Here is a 27,776-nt window from a genome sequence, read left to right as displayed (position 1 = left end):
ACAGAGATTCAAAAGTGCAACAGATTCTAGACGGGAAAACCCTACTTCTGTAGCGCCATGTTTGCTCAGATGGATTAATCATTGGCCGCTGTTCCCTCCTGTTTGACTTAAGCGTCAGTAACGGTAAATGAAATTTGTAAGTCACTATTGAGTTTTTCATTGTAATAATCTCAGAATTTGTACAAGAGAAAACTCTTGTTTAAACTCGCACCACAATTTCTGAGCAGTAGTGGTATCTGCTGTCCTTTTAGGGACGGCACGCCCTGTGACTGTTGAAGGCTTCAGGAAAGAAGCAGGCGTTCTTCAGCTGGCAAGCGAGCCGACCGAGAACGGGCCCTGCTCCACGTTCCAGCGGCAGAAAAGGCTGCGTAGCTGTGCCCAGTGCACCTGCTTATCTCGCCTACAGCATCCGTGACTGACGTCCCCTTTTCTCTCCGCTGCTGCTTTGAAAAAACAGGTGGTCTCCAGCCACACGCACTTGCGCAGCCTGTTACCTGGTGCGATTTATAGAAGAACATACAGAAGTTGGTGAACACCACCCAAAGCTTCTGCCACCCGTTGCTGTTTTTGAATTTTCTTAGGAGATTTCCAGACAGCTGGTTCTGAAACAGATCAAAAGCAGCCAAATCAAACAGTGGAAGGTACCTGCGGTTTAACTATCGTAAGAAAAATTATCTGCTTTTATCTGGCTGTACGTGACCCTGTTGTACGTGAAAACGTTTTGGTTGAAAGGACGTATCTTTCTTCTGCGTTTTTCTACGGCTAAGTAGTACTTTAGGTAACATTTTTTTTTTGTTTGTAGCTGGGTACTTCCAAAAACTTCAAGCTACTACCCTTTTTTTTTTTAATGGAGCTGGCTTTCGGTAATGTATTACCAAACATCAGTCAGTCTTGTTACCCTAGTCTGTCTTTGTTGTTTTCAAATGATACTTAAATAGAATAATGGAAACAGAAAGTCTGACATGAATTTGTGATGTAAAGGAAAATTATGACATACTTTAGAACTGCAGATAGAGACTGAGCTCTCAGTACCCAGTGAGTTCACATGGTAACTTTTCAAGGATTTCAAGAGCAAGGACTGCTAACCTTATTCTTAGCTGGATTTTGGATATTTTAACAAAAGGGAGGAGGAAGCCGTAACCAAGTGCAAGTATTCAACAGCTGGCGGAAGAAACTACTCTTCACATAGTGAAGACGTAAAGTCCAGCAACATTGTGCCTTGCAAATGAAGGGGAGTTCTCAGTGAACCATTAATTACTTCCCGTTCCTTGTTGACTGTAAGGGCTCTCACCCGGATCAAAACAGCTGTTGACATCATTCTCTTTCTATAATGCAGAAGCCAATAGCTTAATCTGTAAAGCTTAATACTCAAAGTCTGGTGGTCCCGATTCGTCTACTACAAGTTAAATGCTCTTGAAAATGTTCTGTTTTCACCAGTCTTGGACATACATTAAAGCCTTTGCTTTAAATCATCCCATTCTCTGATATCTGGACTGCTGCCTCCTTGCCCTAAGTTACAGGTGTACTCCTTCATTTTCTGTTACCTCATTACTCTGGAGGGTATCATAAAAGGACAGGCTTTGCATTCGGTACCAGCAGACATATGAAATGGAAACAGGCCGCTGATCACTGATCAGTCCAGCAGGTAGGGAAGTACAGTCACTGACAGAGAGAGGATCTTCTACCACGAGAGAGACAGAAAGGAGGGAGAGACACAAAGAAAATAAACGATAATGCTGACGTGAGAGCCACCAACAGAATGACGTGAGCATGAGCGTAACCTGCCACGCATGGGAACGGCAGTGGAGCTGAAGATGTTTTCACAGAACAACGTATGCCTCCGGGGTGTGTTTGGTCTTCGCTGCTTTGTTTGCATTCGTTTGAGGCACCGGGGAGGAACAAAAATAAGGAACAATGAGCACTGATCTCAGACCAAAAGATTTGCCTAACTAAATGTTTTAATCGTTAGAATTAGTCACCGGTTTAAGTGTTATATCTTTTTACGATAAGCCCTCCGCTTTAGGGAAAAGTAGGAGACCTTGTTCCGTGCTGAACTATTCCTCCCTTGCAGGACGTAAGGGTATAAAGAGGAGAAAATCCACTTGCACGGGACCAAAAAGAAGCTCCACAATCAGAGTGTTTTAGTACAGAATCATTTTCTTTGCCACATTTCAGCGACTCACCTTCTGTTTAAAAACAGGGGCAGTTACACAAACTACAAATACGGTCTGTCCTTGCACCTCTGTGTCAGTGCGTCTTCTCTAGAGGAACGGTGGCGTGATGTCTGAGGGCTGCCTTGTGAGCAGAAGCCGACTCAGCTTTAAAATTCCTTTCGCTCTATTCTTTAAGCATAAATTTCCACTTGGTAAGGACTGTGATAAAGTACTCGGAGCTCCCTGGAGCCTCTCTTGGGTGAAAGAAGAACACCTAAGCAGGCTTACCACCTCATCCTAAAACCTACACTGAGCTAGGAGTCTTTCATTTTAATCTTTGAATAGTCAACGTCTGCCTCGCGTCTGTCGAGTACAGAATTAACGAATGTGTATCAAATTGGCTTAGCTGTGATCGGGGGCAAAAAAGGATTTTTATTTTGAGGTGGAAAACGCAAATAAAGAAAAAGCAGATGAGACTGAGCAATGAGACAAGGTTCCAGAAAAGATGGCTAGGTAAAGAAAGTAAGTTAGTAATACACATAATTAAAACTCTGGCTGCAGCAGCTAAAGACAATATCCTTTCAGCTCGAGCAATGACTTAATGCCTCTGCAACTGAAAGCATTAAGACAGTTTGACCTGCTTTAAATTTTAAAGGGCATCAGCATTTTTTCGGACAGTTACTTCTATGAAAATTACTGCTCTAACTGATTTTACGAAGGTGCACTAAAGGAGCGGATGCGTGTGCCTTGACTGATGGTTTATGCCATCACTTGGAGTCAGTTCAATAGGTGTGCCTGAAGCTTCCCCAGAAGGAGACAACGGAATAGTGCACTTATTAAGGAGGAGCAAAAAGGAAATTGTCATTCAAAAGCGAGTCTGGAGCTGCAGTTCAGATCGTTCTGAGGCAGATACCTCCACAGCAATACTAAAGTCGATCATTGAAACACTGGTATTTCTGTGCCAGCAGACGTGCACCGTAGTGTTGCCACGGTGTGGTGACTGACGTTCGAGTGAGGTGCGGGATGCACTGAGGTCGTCCTCAGATTCCTGGTCTACAGTAGTTTCATCAGGAGACTCTATGAAATGCAGGGAAAAAGCATCTTTCTTCCTCTATGCAACAACATATATAATTGGAAAAATTAAACAATCAATTCTGTCCACGATATTGTGAACTAATTTTAAAACACACTTTTAGAAATAATTTTGTGCAATGTTAAGAGGATTTTTTTTTTTAACGTGTTTCTGCAAGTGTTAGAATCAAAGACTAACTACCGTGCTTTGTTGGTGCTTTTAATACCTTCCAAGGACGGGCACTGCCCGAATCTTGTTAAATAGTTCCTGGAATCATTATGCTTAAGTCACTTCTCTATTCAGTGAAACTTTCTGCTAACATCAACAAGAACATTAAAATGGCATATATATAAATATACATATATATATAAGAAAATCAACTTCAAATGTATCAGTCTGACCTGTGGCCAGCATTTTTCACCACTTTGCTTAGAAGCGATCACCAATCATACTGAGGAAAGCGAATAAAACCTACTCTCTAGCATTTACTCACTATTGTCGGGTGGGCTGCTAGCCAGTAGCTCTGGGGCAGGGCCACTGCTTTTCTCTGCCAGGTCTATCGCCATCTGAATGTCCTCAGTCCATTTGTCCATTTCAGCACGGGTACTAACAACGAAAATTCAGGTCATACAGACTGAAAGCAAACTCTAAGAAATAGTCACAAGCTGAGCTTACTTTTAATTTAAATAAACAAATTCAGACACAAGATGCTAGGTTTTTTTTCCCAATAACTTAGTTTGGTTCTGACTTGCACAATTGCCACTCCATTTTGCCCCATTCACCTTTTTTTTTACAAGTGGCTTTCACAAAAGAATATACCTTTGAAATTGGGTTAGGAGCAAATCCAAACTCCCTGCTTTCTATCTGTCCCACTGTGAAAGCTGCAGAGAAATACAGTTTACACGTGTATGTTGTCTCCACTAGAATTACCTTGCAGCAACAACGATGGACTGGTGTTGACCTCGTAGTGTTAGACAATGAGGAACCCCCCATTCCTCTTCACTTTCTTCTATCTGAGAGATAAAAGCCCAAATGCAGTCAGATTGCAGGAAGTACATATTTCTTCAGGTGAAAGAGTGAACTGAACAAGCTCTTACCACTGGGGAACAGAAAACTAAGAGAAGCGTTCACAACAACGATTTCGAGCTAGGTATTGAGAAAAAAATGGTGGCTTGCAAGCTGGAAAAACAGTAAGCTCTGCAATAACCTCTTAAACCAAAAGCATGGCTTTGTCTGCTTTGTATCAAAAAAAGAGAGGAAAATAGTGGTGTTTTTATCAGTGATTTGTTCTACAAAAGGACATGTTGAAGGCTGGGAGCGCTCCGGACACTGCAGCATAGCACAGTTCTGTTGTGAACAAGTCCGTGCCAAACAGACATCAATAATTAAGTAGATTCCTAGAAACACTAGATAAAACTTGAAGCCTCGCAGGTGTTTAGAGAAATTCGGTTACTGTGGTAGTGATTACCTAACTCCGTTCTCAGGAAAAGTTTGCAATAGATACAAACCCACGAGAAGTTCCAATGAAAATAATGGGGGGAATGAAAGTGTTCTGAAACTAGCAAAAAATATTTTTGAAATCATATAGAAAGACGAGGTAACCAGGTGCTATTGGCTCGAATTGGCTGTTTTCCAGAAGAATTGCAACAAGAGCTCCAAATGACATATTGCTGCCAGTTTCCCACTACTTTGGCTTTCAGATACAGAGCTGAAAACATTAGGAAATGGTTTTTTATAGAAATTAGATTGTCGCTACTGTTTACTTGCCTTGCACAGTGTGTCTATAAGCAATTGGTGATGAATTACTTGTCAGAATCATGGTTAAATTTATGGCTTAAAAAAATAAAGAACTCGTCTCATGAGAAGTTTGCACTGTGAGGAAGCTGCCCCTCAAAATGCCTTTTTTCTCCCCACTTTCGCTATATAACCACCTTTGTGTAGAAGGCTGCACGAACACGTGCCGAACCCAACACAGCCCCATCAGGCACTGCAGAATGTAACCACAACTTCTCCGAATCGGAGAACAGCCCTTTGCTGCTGCTTTCAGTCCAGCAGCAATTCATCAAGCCATTAAGATGGGACCCCAAATGGCCATTTAAGCACGAATCCCTGAAGTTCTCGCAATACTTACTGTCATGCCATACAGTGGAAGATGCCCGTGGACTTTAAACTGATTTGATGCTGTCAGGCCTCTACTTGTGTACAACAAGATATCGTTAAACTAAAAAGCAAGAATAAGCATTATTAGAATGATGTCGGCATGTATGTACGTGCAGAAAGAAATCAGAATGGTAAATATGGGAAAGCTAGCCAGTACTGGCTGACTAGCTATATGGCAGTCCGAATGCATGAAAACAAAACACTGGCTTTCACAATATTCCAGTAGCTAGCATTAGCACCTGTCATTTTCCCTGCCTTCCTTCCCAGCTAGTCTCAGGCATGTTCCCCCAATTTTCCACTGGATATCTTTTGATGCCTTCTAATATTCCCTTTGTGATCTCTGGGTCAGAACTAACAAGCCACAACAGCAGTGAAACCAAGTAGCACGTTTCACACTCTGCTGCGCTTTGAAGCTATCGAAGGTAAGTGTGTTTCACCAATATTTTCTTCTGATTTGTGTGGAAAGATAAGCAAGCATGCCCGAGAGGTGTGTCCAACTTAACTCTTACGAAGTAAGTGGCTATCTGTTACCCCCCATATTCAGAAGGAAGCTGGGAGACCTGTTTTAAGGTAGATGGCTTTAGGTTAGAAATACCAAGGTGAAGAGACTTGAGTATCTCAACTTGTAGAGCTTCCTGCATGTAACAGCAGTTGTCGAAAGCAGGTCAAATGACCGGCTGCATTTTGTTGCCATAAAACAAATGGCATATTTTCACTGTGCCACCTAGGTCAAAGGATGTTTTTCTCAAACCAGACAGTTGCATCAAGAAAATCATACTCTGTGGTGTGAAACAGAGCTCTTGCCACAGACGTCCACAATCCACCAGCAATAATTCACGAAGCTATGCGGATCAGCCACTAGAGGGGGATTTAATTTTGCCAATGATTACACATGTATTTGGAGTCCCAGAATACTGACCTGGGATTTTTACCTCCAAAAAGATTCTGGTGCTTGAGACAGACCAAAGATTTATTTGACAGCGCGAGCAACTGACTTGAGAGTCTAGTCTCAACTTTTTAACGTTTTATACAAGTATAATATCAAAGCATCACCTGGTAACAAAGATTGTGGTACGCAAGAAAATACGCACCATATTCATTAGGCTTCCTCTTTAGTGCCTTTAAAGGCAGAGGATAATCCTACCCAGGTAGATTTAGCAGTTGTATCTTTGGCTCATTTGAAAGATTAAATGTCAAACATCTTGTAAAACCTAGCACACTCACAAGCTTTTCTACACACCCACTGTCTTCACCTTTTGCATACAAGAAGCCAAGGAAGTATTTTCCTGCCACACTGCATTGACTCTTTAATGTTTTGCCCTGTAACGCTGGGCTAGAATATCGATGCACTTTGCCGGGCATCCCAGTGCCCCGGCACCCGGAGCTGAGCAGCAGCAGGATGGGGGGCCTGGGAGCAAGTCAGCTGGCCGGGAAGAGAAGAGAGGAGGAACCATCTGGTTCCATCAGCTCTTGCGGATCGGAGACTGCGTGGGATCACCGTAACCTGAAAACGCTGTGAGTGATGGTGGGAGGAGATAACCTTTCCTAGTGCAAGAGCTACAAAATGTATCTCCAGGTAAAGGCAGGTCCTTCAACATGCTGGGCACTCGTGGGCTGAAACTGGATGGTTTGTGGAGAAACGTGGTTCTGTAAATGTGTCCTGAGAGCATTATGTGGCTTATCGTTCGTATCACCAGGAGTTGCTCTTCATCTTCTTCTCTGGACACGATCACTAACCCTGGCGCCACTTTTCATTTTATGACAACTCTGCTTTTATTTAAGACAATGTGCTAGGAGGTATTATTTTATCATGATATTCACAGCATCATATAAAAATAAATAGTTTTATCTTTGTAAGAAGCAGTTACAAAGAGAATATTGGGTTTGGACAGAATCATAAGTTCTTAACAACCAGCTACACAGGTGATGTGTTATGTTACCATAAATAAGGCTGTTTAAAAATACTTACTGTAATTCACAATTCGAGTCTAACAGTATGCCTAATAGTTGCCTATAGTTACATTTAATTATGTGAAGAAAAACTGTCTTCTTGCTTACCAGGAAGAACATCCTTTGCTGTAAACCTTTTCCAGACAACTTACTAAGACTGCCCAGTCTGATGAACTCCTGTGGGAAACAAATACAAAACAAATATGTACCTTCTGCAAAGATGATGATGATTTTTTATTATGCAAACATAAATATGACTACTTGCTCATAGGACTGACTTGACCATCAGTCACCAAGACTTTCTATTTTCTTTATTAAACATGTTGAAAATCTTATTTATAGGATAATTTCTTTCCCTTTGTAACTGTCTTTAGGGTAAACTCCTTCATAGTCTTTCATTCATTTTAAGAAAATTCAGCTAAGCAAAATTATCTTTACCTAACGTTGATTCCTTCAGACAGCTCCCTCTTTCATCAGTTTTGAATGAGTATTTTTCATGTTACAAGTGATGTAAAAACTAACGGTAAGTTGGCCTGTATGTTATTGGTTAGCCACTGGCAAGCTTCTGTTGTGCGTATGGCATGCGCAGCTCTTCACCGAGGTGTAAAATCAGCTACACAAATCAACATCACCAGCAGCAGCAGAAAAAGAAGGAAATTTGTCTGGCAGTGTGAGTTGTAGTAACATCCATGTCGTATAATACAGTACATTAATTCAGGACAAAGCGTTTAAGAATGTTTAGGGATGGACTTATAGGAAAAGTAGCACATCTGAAACTTTCAAAATGCTGGATTTCCTGGGCTTACTGTGAACTATACCGTAGTTCCACCTATCTGAGACCCATGAAAATACCATTTTTCAGTCACTCCCTCCAGCTTCTGCCAAGAGGTTTATATTTATTTATTACAGTCTTTTGAAGGTCGTTCTACTCACAGTTGTGCATGCAAGAGGCACAAAAAGCATCAGAATCACCTGCAGCTCAGCAATAAACTGGCTGTCAGAGATTAATCTGTTCAGAGACAGACTCCGGTCGCCTTAGGGTTGCTGTCATGTGTCCAGTCCCCCTACCCGCATTGCGTAGGGACTAACTAAGGGGTGGAAAAAGTGGCTCGAGGTGGTTATCCCTACATCGCGGTAAGCTCATGTTACCAGAGCGGCCACTGGAAGCTGTTGTTGGCCGCCAAAGCATATTAATCATAATTACTATTTATACGGTACCACCTAATGGTCATTGGCAAGCTTAGCACCACCACGGCAAGCGCCGTGTGAACGCACGAATCAAGAGCTGCAGGTCATTGCAATCTGCAAGCACAGCCGACGACAGGATGTTTTAATGTCCAGTACAGGAACCAGCCCAGTGGCAGCGGAGAGTCTGGGACAACGCGAAGAGGATGGTTACCTACAGCCTCCTTTAGGACAGCTGAATCACTGGCCTAACGTGAGACTTCTCCGAGACGTGGAGTTCAACCACCTTTGTGACAGTACTGCACTGGGGCAGGGACTTCAGCCGCTGAGCCAGAAAAGCGGCCAAAGGGCTGGAAGCAGCAACATCTTGGGCATGTGCCAGAGCGTGGTGGCCAATGCTTTTTGCCTTGGCAGGCAAACAACCTCTGCCCCCCGTCTGCCTTTTTCGTGAACTTCCTAGGAGAGGAAGACTGCTCAGTCTTTAAATAGAATAGGGTAGCAGAAACAACCGATGACAGCGTTTAATTTCATGTGATAGAGAGATACACAGGCTGTGAAATGTCCTGAAGGGCTTGCCAAGGAAGTGAACGGTCTGTGGATCACTGGAAGGAGGCATGAGCCGTGACGGCTGCTTGGGAGACAGGGAAGAGGCAAAGTGAGGAAGCGGGGAACAGCCACAAATCGAGAAATACCCGTGCTCAGTGCTGCCTTCCCAATGGCACGTCAACTTCAAATCCCTTTTTCTAAACGTTTGAATCCTTAAATGAACTAGACCCTAGAGAGCTCAGCAAGCCGCCTCTCTGCCACGACCCCGCTGTGGCAGCAGACACGGACAAGCCTGGCAAGCAGCCCCCAGGCTGCGGCTCTCGGTGAGCGGTGGTCCGGCCAGCCTGCAGGAGTGCGTCAGGGCTGGACGGCCGGGCTGCAGGGCAAGTTCAAGCACTGCCATATTTGTAGTTCAATGCAACACTCATCTTTTTTTCCAAGCTGTTTCCCAGAAATGCATAAGGGGCGAGAACAGTCTAGCAATGCATTTCCCCCAGCATTTCAGTTGCCGCAAGTACTCTTTTTGTGTATTACACACAAAAGTCAGGGGAGTGGGGAGAAAATGACTTCAACAACAGACAACTCTCAAGTTTGCACGCACAGGTATGTGCACACAGAAAAGTAAAAAAGGCTACAAATACTACCCTGAGGCTCATTTATTCTGAAATAAGCTTCTGGTTTTAAAAAAGCATGACAAGTGAGAAAGAGATGTTGATATTTTTATAACACAATTAGAAGTGTTTACTTAAGGCAACACTGTCTCAGAAATTATTGCCTAACATCACATGTAGACTAAAGAGACTGCTTGTCCCCAGGGCCATGATGCCTTCAAAGCTAGGCGTCGTAAAAGGGCTGAAGGTCCTCCAGCACAAATGTCTTACTTTCCTTTAATCTGCTGTGCTTTAGCATCGAGGGTTGGAAAAAAAAATTAAGGGCAGCAAGAAATGAGGAAATGTGCAATTGCTCAAGCTCTGAACGCTGTGATAAATATTACATTTTTACTGCCTCTGTTGTAATAGATATTTGGAATTGCCTACAACCATCTACATCTATACATAAGATAAACTTAATAAAATCAGTAAAAAGGTGATAAAGATGATTGCTTCTTCCCACTTCAAAAGTTCCTGTTTTCTACGGTATTATTATGTTTACATTTGATAGTTTTTCATGAGAGAAAAAGGTTCATATGAGGAAAGGCAATTTCACAGCTGCTCCTAAGAAACAGGTTTCTAAAACATACCTAATGCTTTGAAATTGTATCAGACCTTTATCACAACTCTGCTACTTACCCTTCCTGGGATCACCAGATTGTCTATGCCTATCAAGTCTTTCTTGAGTTCATGCAGCTTCTGGAAGTTCTCCATCTTTATCATATTGCCATGGAGCTGAGCCACCATTTCAGAAATCTCAGCCAAAGCAGCTAGATGGACAAAACCATAAAATGCGTATTAAAAACTTACAAGAATGTTCAAAAAGAAAGATGGCTTTTGTCTGCAGCACCCAGCTCAAGAACATCACCTTCCTTGTGATACCCTTTTCCCTCACAGTGTAAACCCACACGGGCAGACTAAAAACCGCACAAACTCTGGACATCATCTTATTGAGGACGGAGCGTTGTAATGAAGAGACAGTCTATTTCCTCAACCAAAAGTTTGCTCTATTTTAGCCACAAAAAACTTTGCAGGAATACTTGAGTCAATTCAGAGCACCAATGAATGGGTTCTCCTAAAGGATTTCATTTCCTACATCTCCAATTAATCTAGGGATCTTCTATATGCTTGAAAAAAATGCTTTTTTCCACAGCCTGCAACACACTGGGTCAGGCCCGTATTTGAAAACACCAGGAAGTGGCAGTGTCATTTATTGTATCATCTCGGACAGTAAAGCCGGTAATCCTGAGGTTTGTCCTCAGTCCCAGCAACGAGAACAGCTGGAAGGGCTGCATGTCGCTGAGTTGCATCACGGCTCTACTTCATTCTCTCCAAAGACACTACCAACAACGAGTGACCTAACACCCGGGCATGCTTTTCCTAAGGAAAATCTCCATTGTTGAAGGGGATTTTTGCTGTGTGAAGAAGGATCAGGTGGGATACAGGAGGAGGCAGGCACTACGAAGTCCCACTCTGCAGCAGCAGAAGCCAAACCAAGTGCAGGCTGCTGCCCATTTGCTTCCCATGTCTTGTCTTTTTGCCGTGCCAACAAGGCAGTAGGTCAGCCCAGGGATCTAAGCTGAAAATCACTTCACCACTTGACGTTTTCTGGGGGACCAGATCATGGACTGGCTCCCTGTGCCACCACGTATGTGAGCACCAACCCTGATACACCTAAACGGACGGGCAGTCTCTGAATGGGCCAAAGACACTGACTGACTGACTTCAGTGCTAGAAGAGCAGTTACAGCCACTTGTGTTAAAAAAATACAGCCAAGGGAACAGTAACAGTGGTTCTTTCTTCTTAACATCATTGCTCAGTGCACAGTTCGTCCACTCGTTAGTGGGAGACCTGTGCTCTCCGCTGGGATTCACATCCACATCTCCCATTTTTTTTTGCTTCCCTTACACTCTGACCTTTAGCAAAAATCTGCAAACACCTTAGTAAGAGACCGATCCCAGAGTGATGGTGTCCCTGAGTCACACCTTCTCATGCTCTCTTATTTTCACCCCTGAATCCTGTGTTCGTATCCATTTCAAAAGTGGAGCAGGAATCAAACCTGGATGGCTGCTGCACTCTCTGGGGAGGTGGGAATGGACACATCACCACCATCATCATCTAGCCTTGGCTAAAAGAAATGAAGGCACTACTCGCTGCATTCCTTGAGATCATTCAGGCAGTAGCTATGTTTAGGCAAACATCCGTGTCACGCAGCACTTCAGTGCCACAGACCTCTGTGGCACTTCCTATTGCTACAGGTCAAGTTACCTCTGCATTTCGTGCGTTGCCTGCTGTGGGTCTCATTGCATGGCACCTAAGGGAACTTAGCCAGCTAACTCCTTACAGCTGGGAGCAGTCATGCCAAGCATTGCTCCCTCCCCAAGTCCTTCTGTGGATCTGCGCTGAGTGCTAACTGTATAGATAACATAGTTATCTTTAAATGTAGATAGCTTACAACGGGGGTGGGGGACGGGGGTAAGGAAGGAGGACAAAAAGAAATAGCAGGCAGTGAGTTCAAACTACAGGAGGAAAATTTCTTCGCATTTGGAAAAAACCCCATGTTGGCAGCTTTGAGTTCCTGAAACAAATCATGGAAAGGGTAATAGAGCAAACTGTATGTCTGGAAAAAAGACAAATAACACTTAAAGATATAATAACAGCAGCCATCCTGGGTCAGACCAAGGGTTCACCTGGGCCAACATTCTGTGTTCCTAGCGGATCTCTAGGGAAAGCTAGGAACAAGACAAGCACATATGGTACGTTCCCTGTGCTCTCTCCCAACCTCCCCGCTGTTTTCAGTTCAAGCGACTTCCTGAACTGCGTGTCATTTCTGTGTGTTTAATAACCCCCAACAGATTGTTCTTCCAAGTACTTGTCTAGACTGTGGCATAACGTGTATACAAGAGCAACCTTAATCCTACCATTTCTGGTCTTCTGAGTGCGATGTTGCAACTCAATCCTCTTTCAATGTAGGCTTAAAAAGAAATTTTTTTTTTTTTTGTCCAGCCACGCACCTCTAATGGATTTGGATGCCATTCCCCAGCTCCAGGAATTGGTGTCTTTTCTCTTACTTACCTCTTGAATCCCTGAAGTCTACGTGGCTTGGTGGGTAGTGTTTGCAAAGCCTCTCCATTATCTGCTTGTAGTGCATAAGCCTGTGTAAAGGTCTGAGAAGGAAGGTATTGAGAGGCAAGTAGCAGACTTTCTGTAGCTCAAAATCCCTGCAAAAGGTCTCCAGCTTGCGAGAGTTCTTGATCCCATTCTCCAGCTCCATTAAAATCTCGTTGTGCTTCCACAGGTGAATTGTCAGTTGCTTATATGCATAAAGAAAAGAGCACGTGATAGAGCTATTAGCAATCACCGAGACATGACTCAGCCCAAACCTATTCCAATAAAAAAATCCAAATAGCACAGCATTTGGGATTTTGCAAACAAAATCACTGCGCAACACACGGTTCTGATATTCACTTGAAAAGGAGAAATGGCATTACTCGTTTGAAGTACACACTCCCTCCCCCTCTGCATTCCCTGTGAAACAAAAGTACATGAGTAAACAAAACTAAGTCTGATATCAGTGAGAAATCCAAAGGCAAGGAGATTACATGAATGTAGCTCATGCAAGTAGGTGCAACAGGGAGAGAGCTAGACAATGCGAATGCAGAGCTAGGAAGCAAGATGGGATTTTCTAGGAAGATGAAGGGATTTAATTGCCCCAGTTCCCTTAAGTGCTTTTGGGGAACTGAGATGCAGGCAAATGGACTTCTAGCTTCTGCTCCCCTGTTATCAACGAGAAGTTGCATCTCCTGGGAATCTGAACAAACGCAAAAATAGAGGAGCTGTCCGACAGAAATGGGTATGTTAAGAGTTCTTCATCCTTGGATTACATCCTCTTCTCCTTAGTGCAGTCTCTAAGATGATCCCGCTGGCAGCAGGGGAGTTATGCACCAGCAAGTGAATGAGGTTTGCATGAAATATGTAACTTCATTTAGGTCCCAGTATCCCAGGCGTTCACGATTCCCATTTAAAACAATTCAGCAGTAGTTTTTTGACCAATTAACACAGGGGCTTCGTTTGTGTTTTGGAAAAGGTAAACTGGTTCTTCAGGATGCACAGAGCTTCTCTGAGCAGCCAAATAAAGTCTCCCAGTACATGGTAGAATATTAACCAGCAACAAAAAGAAACTGAATGTGATGCTGAATGGACTTCAGAGGTCAGTTTGGCTTAATCTAAAGCTCGTGCTTTTTGACACATTTCCAATCGACTCCCTCTCTCCTGTGATTTGTGACATCCTTACCAGAAATATACCTTCCCTACAGCCAAGCCACTTCTTCTATACACTGCATATTCATTTTACAAGCCTGTAACTCAAGCAAAGACACAGCAGACCCTCTGGAATACTACGGAGGCTGCCCATTAATTACTTGCTCTTAACCTCCTTCCTACGTTAATTAAATAAGGAGTGTCAGTTTTCAGGTCTTTTAACAGGTCTTACGATAAGTATGTAGAGTTTTAACTAACTTCATTATTTCCAGTGCAGTTCTTTAAGTCAAACGGGGCTTTGCCTCCTTCCTCCAAATATCTGTGCTTATCAGTGGTGGCAGTTCTCAAAGCGAAGAGAACAAAATCCTCTAACGGGAAAGGGAGAATGGCAAAGGTGAAAGCACGCTGACAGGTCTAAGTTACAGTGAGGACTGTACGCTGCCATTAAACTAGTGCCACAGAAGGACCTGCAGACAGTGAAGGACAGACAATTTAATGTTGCAAGGTACCGAGAACAGAAGCAGAGTCTGTCAGAAGCCGAGATTCCAAAAACTGTTTGTGAAAAGGTGCGTACTTCTTGAGAGCAGGGATGGAGGTAGGAAAGTCCCCCCTGCGTTTCTTCCAATGCCTCTGAATTGTGTCTTGAGGGCAAAAAGCAGTTCCTGCTAAGTACATTGCAGAAAGGGTAAGGCCACCTTATTGGTGACAAAGCTGTCTGTGTTGGGGACTGTAAATCAAGATTTCTACATTCTCTTTTTCTGATTTGCTGTATAATCACTTGCACGTCACTTAACCTCTCTTCATCTCTCTCTGTCCTTCTTTAAGATATGCCTAGTACTAACTAACATCTCAGGAGAGCTGTAAAGATTAAACTGCCCTTTCCTCCAGCCAAGGACTCAAGGCTGCTCCATTTACTAACTGCAGAATGCCAAAGTGGCAATCACCAAAGAAAGATTTATTGGATATTTTCGAAAGCACTTTGAGATCCACATGCCGAAGGTGCAGTGCCATGTTTTGCCACACCCTGACCTGGATGCATAGCTACATTAATAAGGTGAGCTGCATGTTATCCATCCGTGCTGTAAAAGTCCGTGGGGTTTTCACAGGCTCCCTTGCCTGCCGTCCATGCTGTTTGTTCAGTAACACAGAGCATCAAAAATACTACTCTGGCCAGACTAAGAACAGATGCAAAGTCTGCTGAACATTACACCTAGATTTACACTTCATACATGTGTTTTTGCTTTTAGCTTTAAAGGGATCAAAAGCAATTATTCGCATTTATTCAAAAACCTTTCATCTAACTTGGCACCATAGTGCACAAATATAAGTTTCCCAAATCAAATCAATATCCAGGTTATGGTCACTACTCCTGCAATATCTTAACACGTATATTTGCATGCACAAGTAGGCACGCTCGGCATTTGAACAGTCTCTTCAGCCATACAAATTCCAATGTTTTGCCTTCTTATTTGAAAGAAAAAAAGAACTGGACATGAAATGTTCCTGAACTTTTGTGTTCGTTATTCCTATATTTGGAGAGTGGACTGAGGAAAGGGGCTGGACAATTTAAAATCAGCTTGCAATTCTGAAATGTCAGGGCTCACCAAACACTTGCTACTTCATCAAAGGAAACTTTTATAGCATAAGCCTTGATTACAATTGGCAAAAACCAGCACAAGTAGCAACATCATATGAAAATGAAAAGCACGCTAATGTTAATCCGTGTCAAAGCTTAATAGTTATAGGATCATTCCTACCTTCATACTCTGAATGTTCTTTAGCATAACATCTCCGATTCTTTGGTAATCTCCTTTAATATGAGCATTAGAGCGGCCTTCCCTGTCAGCAACAGAAATATCACACGCTTCAGTCCCGCAATAAAACCGCATAATCACTTATAAGCACAGAAAGGAACTCAACAGCTTATTTCTTTTAAAATCCTGACCCCCGTGCTCCTTCGCTCGGGAGCGTGTGAGGACTATTCCTGATGGGCATGTAATTCCCAGGTACAGTACAGCTCTCACCCAGCCTGGCTTGCACTCCTAACAACAGAGAGGGCAGGCACTTAACAGAAGCATTAGACTTTTAAAGAAAATTGCTGGCATTTTTAAACACATCAGAGAAGGCTGGAAATGGCTTGAGAAAAACGGAAACAACAAAATCCCAGGACAGTATGTGGGCTTAGAGCAGAAGGGTAATTCTGTTCAGAAACAAGGATTGCACGCTGGCACAGGACCTGCAGGTATTCCTCCTCTGAAAAGCTTTCTGCTTGTGCGAGGGACAGTGGGACCAAAAAAAAAAAATCCATCCAGCATCTCGGTTTGACGCATAAGTGTTCCATACTGGCAGGAATTTTCTTTCAGTGTGTCATTTCTGATATTAAAAATACAACTGCTCCCTCCCACCCAGCCAGCTGCTCTTGGGTGGGTGCTCCATTTGGGAGAAACCCAGCTCCTGATGAAAAAGATATTCCTGCTTCTATACCCATGTGCGAGACAGGCAGGGATACCACACTCTGACTGAATCCAAACACATCTTTTAGAAAACACAGGAGAAAAAATCATGAATATAAGAACCTATCTGTTACAGATCTGTTCCAACCAAGTTAGGTTTTCAAAAGAAAATCACTAGGGGGGGTGTGGGGAGAAGCACTGTCCCCCTCCCCTTTCCAACTTCTAATACTGCATCCAAGTTTCCCACAGCACGGCTTCTTACGTGCTGTCCTCAATTTTTAAAATTCAGTTCAACTTCCACATCTGAGTATTGGGAGACAGATCCAGCCCTGGTGTGAGCAACTGCAATTCAGCCAAAGAAATGCACTGCTTTGGAAGTGGACGGAAATATAATCAAGCTCTAAATGAACCCAAGGATAACAGGACCTCTGTTTTTTGTTACTGCTGAATGGATATATTGTTTTTCACCCACTTGCAGTAGTTCACACTTCTAAGAAAATTCTGTGTGCAGTGAAGGAAGAAGTGGACAATCAGGTGGTAAATCTCTCCATTCCTTAGTACCAGCAATTTAGCCAGAGAGGTCCCACACTCACCAAATCATAGAGGATGCAGCTGTTTTTAGGAATATACTTTCACTGGTAAGACACACAGAAATTATTTTTTTAAAATCCATATTATTACATGAATAGATGCATATTCAGACATATATTTTGTTTTGTAACGTTAAACATGGTTATGTTCATGCTGGATATTCTCTCTGCATGCTTTTCTAACTGGGAAATGTGGAGGGCACAGCTTATGAATACTACACAGTAACATCTCCTATTTTATCCTTCAACAGACAAAGAGACTCAGCTGATATAAACAAGGGATTGCTCCGTGTTAATTTTAACAATATCCAATTTCATAGGCTGTCTTTAATTATTTCCTATTGTGTTAAGTCTCCCAGGCACTCACATGCCTATTTAAGCAAGAAAAATACAGTTCTCAACAAGATTTTTAATGTTTTTTCTGAATCCAAAGGTCACACTGGGGTAGGAAGTTGGGTTGTGTCAACGGTAACTTTAATTAGTATCGCCATTTTTGCAAAAGCACTACATTCTATAAACACTGCCATAGTCAAAACATGCCCGAGAAATGGCCTATATTGCAAGGATCAGCAGAGGTATGTACGGACATTACAAGACTACAGTCTCCACAGCACCCGAGGATAAAAGTCCGACTTCTCTCTCCAGGAAGCCTCTGTCTCTCAAGTCATCTCCCCCCTGTGCTGTTCCCTGCCTTTCCCTTCCCCCGTGCCCTATCCATCCAGCAGCTCTCCCCACTGAGATTTCCTCTGAGAGGCTGTAAATAAAACTTGCCAGCCACTAAAGCTCTGCTCAAAGTGGAGCATATCAAAGTGCCCCCGGCTGAAAACCACAACCATTTGAAGTCCAAGGCAGTAGCACCGCACCGGCAGGAAGCAAGGGAAAGTCACACTCCACCCGTGCAGCCAGCATACAGCATCCCATCCCAAATGGTTCACGCTGCGCTGTTGCACACAATCCCAGAAATGTCAAAGCCAGATGAATTTGTGCTGCTGCCAGTAAATGACATGGTATTCGGTAATTATCTCTAGAAGAATTCTTGCTTTATGTGTTATTCTCTCACTTTCTGGCATTGCCTGGATCCTTTTTTATGTCTCTACATTTGATTTAATCTAATGGACTTCAGTACTTTGGTACCTTTCCGATTTACTGCCAAGATAAATATTAAGTACATCATTACAGACTGCTACTTCTCAATAGAAATTGCTTTTCTGATCTCAAGGCTACAATACAGGTTGGCTGGAATACCTGTTGCAAGTTTCTTATCTACTAGCTAGCCGCTCAAAACCTGACCCCAAGCCTACAGAAGTCATAGTGAGTGCTTCCACTGACTTTGTGAACTTCAGCTAATATTTAGTGCAGTTGTTCATTGAACAGTCGGGTCCTTAGTTCCTAAAAGTTGACCCCCCTGGTCCCTCTCCAGCACAGCCAGCACTGACAGCTTGCACAGCATCTCATCACATCAGTCACAGGCAAAGCATCAGGAACATTCCCCTTCATCGGCTTTGGCCACAGACTGGTCCAAGGCTTTTTTTAAAACAGTCTGAGGGTTTTCAAATCTTACTCTGCATCTTGGCAGAGTGACAAAGAGGGAGGGAAGGGGGTTCCCCAAAAGCAACAGCCTCTCTCCAGATGCTGGCTGAACAGTGAAGAGCTGAATCGTACCAGAGCCCTCAGCCCAGGCCGACTGAAATACTAACCTGTGCTGTAGGCAGATGCGTACTGCTGGAAGAAATAAACCCCTAAGAAAATCCGGAAATGTGATGGCCAGGTATTGCTCCTTGTTCCAGCCATTCTCCCTGCTTTGGGTCTCTATTTCCATGTAAGTGCCACCTCTAACAACAGAGGTGATTTTCCCACTGGGGATGGTGCATACGTGTGTAGACTGTGATGTGGAGCAGAGGGGCAGGGAAAGTGGAAGCCAGGCGTAGGGGAACACGACGGCTTCGCATCTGCCTCCTGAACGCCATCCTCCACTCCACCCCAGCTCTCTGCTGGGACTCCACAGTAACCCCTACGCTACACTGCCCTTTCCCCAGCTCCTCAACATGCAAATCCCAAGTAAACAAGAAGAAAAGAAACCCCAAGAAAAGGTTCATCCAAACACACAGAATATTAAAATAAAAACCAAACACCTGATCCATCAGATGGTGTCTTACTGCTTCAACAGCCCAAAGCGCAGCAGCTGAGAAGAGAGCTCTCCCTGTGGTGTATGTTTTGAATAACAACACTCAGCTTGCTGGTGGGGGAAGAAGCTGCTCATTTATTGTGTGTTGTCCTGGTTTCGGGAGGGATAGAGTTAATTTCCTTCCTAGTAGCTGGTACAGTGCTGTGTTTTGGATTTAGGTTGGGAACAAAATTGATAAGGCACCGATGTTTTAGTTGTTGCTAGGTAATGCTTACACTGGCCAAGGACTTTCTAGTTTCCCATGCTCTACCGACTGAGAAGGCTGGAGGTGCACAAGAAGCTGGGAGGGGGCACAGCCAAACTGGCCAAAGGGACATTCCATACCATGTGATGTCATGCTCAGTACATAAACTGGGGGAAGCTGGCCGGGGGGGGCCGCTGCTCGAGGACTGGCTGGGCATCGGTCGGCGGGTGGTGAGCAATTGTACTGTGCATCACTTGCTTTGTGTATTATTATTATTATCGTATTATTATCATTATCATTTTATTTCAATTATTAAACTGTTTTTATCTCAACCCACGAGTTTTTCTCACTTGTGCTTTTCCAATTCTCTCCCCCATCCCACCGGGGGTGGGGGGGAGTGAGCGAGCGGCTGTGCGGTGCTTAGTTGCCGACTGAGGTTAAACCACGACATGTGTTGATGGCTAAATTGTTCTTCTTTCTCCTTGTTTTCATGGGTCACTGTTCGGACATGATTATCTATCTGCCGGTGACAAGGGACAGAGCTCAGGGACTAGGTTCTTACAAATTTTCATCAGGAGCTGATTTATGACCCCCAGCTCCACAGAAGATGTAGGAGCAGCTTTCCCCACACATAATGTGCCATCACTCCACTGACATTGTGCGGGGAGGTCTAAAGCCACTGAAAACCATGCTGAATAGTGGAGACTCTATGATTCTACGAATAGTGGAGATATTATTCTACAATAAGCTCATTTCCCATTTTTCTCCAAATAGTCCCTTCCTTTCTACAGTAATGAAAGTGTACAATTGCAAGCAAAGAGGAGGAGACCCACTTTTATACCTGATAAGAAACTCAGACACTACCTTATATATTACTAAAAATGGCCACCAGCTCGACTTACAGGGACTATGCAAGCAGCTATGTTGGATTTTCCAATTACATAAACTTCTCAGTGTGCATCACTGAAAAATGAATGGAAAGAAATCTCAAGTCAGCCCATACTATCCTCAATCATCCAGGAATGGTAGTAGAAGGAACAGAAATTTGATGGGGATGGTGGAAAGGCAAAGAAGGAGAGAAAGATATCTCAACAGAGATTTTTTTCCCAGGTGAACATAAAAAACTTTGATTGCAGCCCTTCAACTGCAGCAAAAAAAAAATCAACTGCAGCAAATGATATTTACAGGGTGTGACCTTCTCTTACATGCTCAGGAACAGCATTCCCTCCTGGATACTGTAGCTTGCCTTTGAGCACTTAAGACACTTTTGACTTTTTAAGAGTATTATTAACGAAAGTTCTAATATTAAGAAATGCCTTAAACATTCCCCATTACAACTGCCTTTTAAATAAGAGGAACATTTTGTAGCTGGAAAAGAAGAGTCGATAAAAGCAAAACACCCTCTTCCTTGCTCACACCCTGCTGTTACACAGTGCCTCTTATTGCCCTGCCCATTCCAGCTAACGCTGCAGCTGTCCTTTCCGGGGTATGCAATGTACTGCTGAAGCGACCAGAGCTTCCCAGAATCCCACCAAGGCTTCAGGGAGCGTGCACACATTTAAAAATTGGGCTGGCTATCCCTGTTGTGGGAGAAACCCGATCCACAGCAAGCATGCATCAGTAATGCTTTTAAACGGTAAGAGATCAGAGCAAGTAACACCATTGCATGGAAATATACTGAAAACACGACAACATTTCATACCTTGCTGCGGCACCTCCTCAGAGGCGATCCTGTGCGCATCCCGCCTGGGAGAGCCACAGAGATGAATGTAACGTGGCTCTGGGTGTGACTAATGGATCCTGGACAAGCTATTTCCCTCCCACCATTTCAAATTCATTTGGGTGTAGCATGGCTCTAATCCCCAGAAGTACCCAAAAGTGACTTCAGCAATGCAAACCGTCCTCTCAAAAGCAAGCGCAATGCACTGGTACTGAGCGCCTCTTAATGTCTTTGTCTCAGGAGTCCACACTGCATGACTCGGAGGTTTACACCACAAATACATACTTCATTTCTGTACATAGGACAAAGACACTTTGGAAACTGTCCTCTTCATCCCTCTTCACCAGGCATGCAGAACCAGCTGAACAGTCAGCCCTCGTGCATTTGAGAAGGCAGATAAGGACCGCTATCTTGTTTATATAAATTGTTTATCAGGCTGTTCTTCCTGACGGCAAGTACTACTTCCCAAACAAAAAATGGTTAATAAATCAACATTTAGCCCATCTTCCTACACCTCCCTGCGTGCTTTTTATTACAGTTTTCAAACTGGCTTCCATGAATCCTGATTGAGCCTTCTCCTTTCATATGCTAAGATCTAAGAGCTTTTTTTTGCAAATTACCAGCCGCACACTTCTCAGGCACATCTGGTAGTACTGAGTAGCAGCTTTCCTCAGAAGTGCCTGTCAACTGGGAGTCAAATTACCGCCTTCCCTGGGAGAAGGTAAGTCTGCCTGCATTTCTGGAAAGTACATAATGCTTTTTCTTCCTAGCACATGGATAAAGCCCAAAATGCAGATTCATGCTACCTGATAGGGCTTCCTAGGACAGAAATGGCTATCCTGGCTTGCTCTAGCATTGCTCTCTGCAATGCTTAGCGGTCGACCAAGGGGGGGAAATTTATGGTTCTCCATTTGCCACCTTCCGTCAGAATTTACAGAAATGTTTGGAAACTTGTAATACAAACATTTAAAGGCCTGTGGGAAGATAAGCTCTATTTTTTTGGCTGGAAAATGGTGCTTGTGGCCCAAATGAATAGCCTATTAAACAGCTTAGATAAATGAAGGAGCAAAACCTAACTGACTTCTCAGATTCAACTGGCCAGATGTTAATGGAGCATGTCATGCTCTGCCTGCACTGCCCACGCCTCTTCCTTCTTGCCATAAAATCTCTCAGGCCCTGGGAAATAGGAGCCAACTTTAAGTCACTGAGATATTCCTCCCATATTTTCTCCCAGCAGAAAGGGTTGGGAACTCCTGGCCCTTCACCTAAAGCCTTGCTGAGGAGCAACCTAGACGAGTCCTGGTAGCCAGGACCTGGGTGCCTGGGTGCCGGACGCACCTCTCCTGGCCCTTGCTAACAGGACAGCCTGACGTGCACTGTTCCCTCTCCCACCTCAGGCAGCTTCCTGCTCTTTTTCCCTCCTCCTCCCTTGCTGTGCGAGGGGGCAGAGCCCCATGCCTGCCTGCTGCCTCCCTGCATCCACCAAAGGTCATCCTTCCTCTCCTCAAACCACAGGGCCTCTAGTGCGGTATTTTCACTTGGTGCCAGGAACATGGTCAGTCTCGTGAACAGAGGGCTCAGCACAGTCAGGGCAACCGATAGGATTCGTGGGCTGCTTCACCGACCCAGCAACAGCACAGGCAGGGCAGAAACATTGACCAGATCTTAGGATGCCGTGCAATCAGTTTCATGGCCAGAAAGAAACTCTGGCTGTGAAAAATGCAGCAACTTCCTATATTCTGCAGTTGGCTATTGGTGTCAGCATCATTCTATCAATTCACGTCTTGTTAAAAACTTTCTCACTATGCACTAGACACTGAGATCTGCTGCTCTTAAGAAATGCAGTACTAAAGAGAAAAATGGGTGAATTGTGTAAAGAAACAAATCAGACCTGCCAGAATCTATAACTGGGTCAAAAGGATACCAGCCCTTAAAATGTTCAGCAGCAAACAGTCTGCCTCTGATGGCAGATTCAAACAGTTCAGAAGCCTTCAAGCAAGCCAGGAATGCTTTTAATAACGTGCACGACCTGAGCTTCTTTGAGCCAAATACTAAAAGTCTATAGATGTTTGAACAAATTAAAAGCACAGAGCCATCTGACAATTGTTACGTGCAATCCTCCCCTGGCCTTGCTCTCCTCACGGCTCTTTTGCAGAGCATCAGCTTCAATGTGATCCAAGTCCTAAGAGACCAGGGAATGGCCTCCCGTAAGATCTCCCAACACGCAGCACGAAGGTTTGAAACAAACCTTAGACAAACACACTGATGTCTAGGCAGAGCGAGCAGGCTGAACTGCACTTTAGGTTGATAAAACCCAGTATCCTACTCACTAGGGGAACACAGATGACTGGTTGCGGGAGGCTCTTCCTCTCAGACAAGCTCCCACAACACACCTGGGTAGCTAGGGGCCTCCAGTAGCTTGATGAATTCCACAACCCTTTCATTCAAAGGCCCTCTTTTGTAGGACTTGCCATCCTCTGACAAATGCAGAACACGCTCATGTCTCAGGACAAGCGTCCCACCTTCCTCCCCCCTCCACCCACCTGGAAATTTAAAAAAGCTGACATAGAAGAGTCAGATTTAAATGAGTTGGCTTGAACCCTGCCCACACCTGCCTGCAGCAGTGCCACCGGCTCAGCCAGGCCTGTGAGGAACTGTGCAGCTGATGTAGAGGCTCTGCGCCGTGGTGGTGAACAGGGCCACGCTAGCTTAAAACCACCCGGGGCCAAAAACATAGGTACAATCATGACAGTACGGACATTGAGCTAGGTGACCTTGACCACACTGACGAAGAAATTCCCTACAATATTGCCACCGGCTTCTTCTTCTACACGCTGAGGGGCTGTTTCTTTTTGTCACTCACCATTTAATTAAACAGTAGTCTCTATAGGATAGTTTATTGCTTGCAGCTTATCTCGGCATCTGCAACATCATATAAAAACACCAACACCTCCAAAATAACACCTGCCAACAAATCCACCTCCCTTTCCAAGGCACGTATTCAAATCTTCCAGAACTTTAAAAACAAACACCATCTACAACAGTGGTACTGTGTTAGGTAAACCCATGCTGTTGGTTGCAAACTGGATGCAGACCAGGGGCAGGAACGTGACTGCATTCCTGTCAAATGAATCAGAGCAGCCGACAGAGAATTCCCAGTGGCTTTACACTAACTGTGGAAGGACATGCAATAGCTGAGCTGACAAAGTCAGAATGAGGTGCCCAGCTGGGACACATTCACCTCAGCAGAATATTTTTGAACAAATTTGGATTGCAAAGTACCTTTGCAGCAGATCAGCACTTTACATCATAGAGTAACTGCAGTTTAAATATGATATTAGGAGCCTTAAACTGAAGTTTACCACTCTGCGAAACTGTAGCTTTAGGACATAAGGAAAAGCTGCAAAACAAAATGTCTACTCATCTCTAAAAGAAGCTAACTGGAAAGGAGAAACAAAATAAAACCATGGAAAGTCTAAAAGCCTAAATATTCTTTCTGCCTTTTAACATACCTCACCCCACTTACTACAATGCCACCTTTCCACAGCAGGCTGTTATTGCAGCATCATCCAATTTTTGAAAAACATCACACCTGAACAGGAGGTTGGCATCCACCTGTAATGCCACCAGGAACCAGAAGGATATAGGGGGAATCTCTATTTCAACATGTGCCCCAGGAATCAGCACCCAGTAAGCTCGCTAGATTAGACTGGTCTGAGGGAGAGCAGAACCTGGCCCTTTACTAACTGTATAAATTTTCCTTTTCTCACCACTCACCCTTAACCCCAACTAGTTGGGGATTAACCCCAACTACTGTTAATCCTACAGAGGCAGTATCACGTTCTCCTCTCCCCAGAAAATACCTGCTAATTCTGGAACTGTGCAGGGTGGGTTTGGATAGCACCAGTCTGCGATGTGTTGTGCTCTCAATTCAATGACCTCGCTCATCACATCACAAGAGCTAAACTCACACGCTCTAAGACTGTGTTTTGTTTTTGTTTTGATTAATTAGTTAAAGAGGCATTAAACTTATTAGCACTCATCAGGTCTGCCTGCTCTGCTTTCGCGTGATTTTCCATTGTCACTTTTCTAACCGAGAAGAAAAAGCTGGGCCTCCAGCACCAAAGATAAACTAGCAAAAAATGCCTACACAGAGCAAGACAATCTAGTCCAGGCAGGTCTAATCAGAGGAAGGAGAGGGCTTCTGTGTGCTGCCTCTGCTCAGATATCAGTGGTCAAATGAACTGAGGTAAGAGTGCTGCCAGGGAAGAATTACTCACTTCATAGCTATTTCACAAAAATGCCATGTTTTACTGTCACTATTATGCTAAGGATAGATAATTTTTAAGCCCAGTGTCCTCTTCCAACACTCTGTCAAGTTGTAGAGTGCACTGTAGACCCCGGGAGTGTCAAAGCTGCGGTGCTGCAGAATGGGAAGCTGGTCTCTGAAATCCCCCCCAGCCTACACCTATTTGACAGAAACAGGACTTGGTCCTTCGCCGCTCCCTCTTTATTACTGATAAGCCTTGCTTGCAACATGTTTTTCAGAAGAGCTGCCACAGAGAAACACTGACATTTGGCAAGAGAAAGCTTCATCCAGAATTATGATCTCATTTGCATATGTCTGTACCTGACTGAGATATCCGAACAACAGTTTGTCGAGTAAACACGAACAAAGCATGATTCAATATACCCAGTCTGTTAATAACCAACATCTGTGACTTTCACAAATGAATCACTACAGTAGATCACAAAGAGTTAGCAAAAAGGGAATGCAAAAATGCTAAACTGCATGAAATAACACAGTTAAATAACAAACAACAATCTTACCACAGAGCAAGTCTCTGCTCAATTTCCTTGAGAAAACCAGTGTGAAATTTGTGCAAAGGTTCGAAGTTGGAGAAAATGAGATTTTTCAGTGTTTCGGGCATGCAATCCTCTTTACTCACTGCACTCTGAAACCACTACAAAGAAAAAAGAAGCAAAATTATCAGGGGGTGGAATGCAGCAGGTATGATCATTTGCTGTCTTTATACACCTAACCCAAATACACCTAACCCAGTAAGGACCTTATTTAGCTGCCACTAAGAATACAACCCAGGCTACCCCTGACACTCCTATATGCTGAACTGGTACTCTTATAAGCAGTCAGGCCCTGCATAGTTAAAAAAGAAACTCCCTTCCCCTTTGCCACCACTGATCAAATCTTGAAAATTCTTTTTAAGACCAAACTGGTTGGTCAATACAAACTGAATTTGCAAATGCAAGAGAAAGAGTATTGCAATACTTGCAACACTTGCAAATGTTCCAGTAAAAACAAAAAATATGCTCTGCATTTTCTTTTGCTGAGTTCTGTCTGAAATCCCTTTGGCAGGAGTTGGTACAGTAAGCACTCAAGCCCATGTTGCTGTGTGCAGATAAAGAACATCATGTGCTTTGCAAAGTGAACAAGTAGAAGGATGGTACTTCGGACTTCCAAGACGCTAGTAGCAGAAAATAGGAGGGTCAGTGCCAAACACTGTTAAGACTGCAACAGGCTCCTGCTCAGTTTTGCTCCATATTCTCTTTATTTCACCCTAATAGACCTACGGGTGATGTAAAGCCATAGGACTAGGGGGCTTGCTAAGGTGGCACAGACTATTATCTTCAACATGATAACACTACTCCCTCCTCACTGCCCGGAGGGGTTCCAGCTATCTATGGTTGACTTCCAGCAGTGCCTAGAAGGCTGTTGGGACCATAGTCTTGATTGACACTGCATCAGCTGGAGCTGACCCAGACCTGGGATAAAGAGAGATCCCTCCCAAGCGTCCCTCTCCCCCACCTTATTTCTGCACTGAGCAGAGCTAAGGTTGAAGAACTGCACACCTACAAAGCCTCAAAATTCATACACGACACTCGTTCCTTCTACTTTTTCCAATGATGCTGGCTACTTGTTCACTCTCAGTGGCCTCTTGGGCCAGACATCTGTGGGACACAGCTGATGGGCCTGATGATTAGCTTAGAGCCAGTTGTATGCCTCTTCGTGACACAGCAAATTCAAATTTGGCTACCACAAGAATAAAGGCCAGGGTGGGAAATGGGGTTTAGCTCTGAAGAGCTAAAACTTTCTGTTTCTACAGCCACTGGGTGAAACAGAAGATGAGAACAGCATATCTGCTGTTGAGACTGCAGCAATGACCACTGTCCCACAGAACCTGGCCTCTTCCCTCATTGGCCTGGCTTCCCAGAAAGCCAGGGTAAGTAGGCAGTGGAGCCACAGCTATCTTGCTGCCTGTAACAACCATGCTGCTCCAGCCTACATTGGCTATGTCTCAGCTGGCATCAGATCAGCTGCATCTGCCATGTGGGCTCCTGGAACAGACGAGAAGCTGGGGAGAAGGTGTCTCTCCCTGGTTCCCAGCTGGTACCAACAGATTCTTCCCTGCAGCCTGTCTGGATGGCCAGGCCCAAAAGAGTTGTGGTGAATGGATCCAGTTGGTGGCTGGTCACAAGCGGTGTTCCCCAGGACTCAGTTTTGGGGCCAGTTCTGTTCAAGATCTTTATCAATGATCTGGACGAGGGGATTGAGTGCTCCCTCAGTAAGTTTGCAGACGACACCAAGTTGGGCGGCAGTGTTGATCTGCTTGAGGGTAGGAAGGCTCTGCAGAGGGACCTGGACAGGCTGG

The 27,776-nt window shown here is 44.1% G+C and overlaps 1 protein-coding gene across 1 annotated transcript in view; it reads right to left on the bottom strand.

Moving 5' to 3' along the window:
• FARP1 (FERM, RhoGEF (ARHGEF) and pleckstrin domain protein 1 (chondrocyte-derived)) overlaps window positions 1-27,776 on the bottom strand; it is a 175,508-nt gene that overhangs the window by 2,811 nt on the left and 144,921 nt on the right. The window contains exons 15-24 of the mRNA XM_009333330.1: window positions 25,939-26,072; window positions 15,734-15,815; window positions 12,792-13,029; window positions 10,356-10,486; window positions 7,444-7,512; window positions 5,357-5,446; window positions 4,156-4,238; window positions 3,719-3,831; window positions 3,067-3,230; window positions 495-602 (exon numbers count right to left, since the gene is read on the bottom strand). Of these exons, the coding sequence (XP_009331605.1) occupies window positions 495-602; window positions 3,067-3,230; window positions 3,719-3,831; window positions 4,156-4,238; window positions 5,357-5,446; window positions 7,444-7,512; window positions 10,356-10,486; window positions 12,792-13,029; window positions 15,734-15,815; window positions 25,939-26,072 (1,212 nt within the window). The remainder of the gene's footprint in view (window positions 1-494; window positions 603-3,066; window positions 3,231-3,718; window positions 3,832-4,155; window positions 4,239-5,356; window positions 5,447-7,443; window positions 7,513-10,355; window positions 10,487-12,791; window positions 13,030-15,733; window positions 15,816-25,938; window positions 26,073-27,776) is intronic.

The sequence above is a fragment of the Pygoscelis adeliae genome, unplaced genomic scaffold (genome assembly GCF_000699105.1).
Source record: "Pygoscelis adeliae isolate BGI_AS28 unplaced genomic scaffold, ASM69910v1 Scaffold48, whole genome shotgun sequence".
Lineage (NCBI taxonomy): Eukaryota > Metazoa > Chordata > Aves > Sphenisciformes > Spheniscidae > Pygoscelis > Pygoscelis adeliae.
Note: the sequence above shows the minus strand (reverse complement) of the source record. Positions and strands in the feature narration are given on the sequence as shown.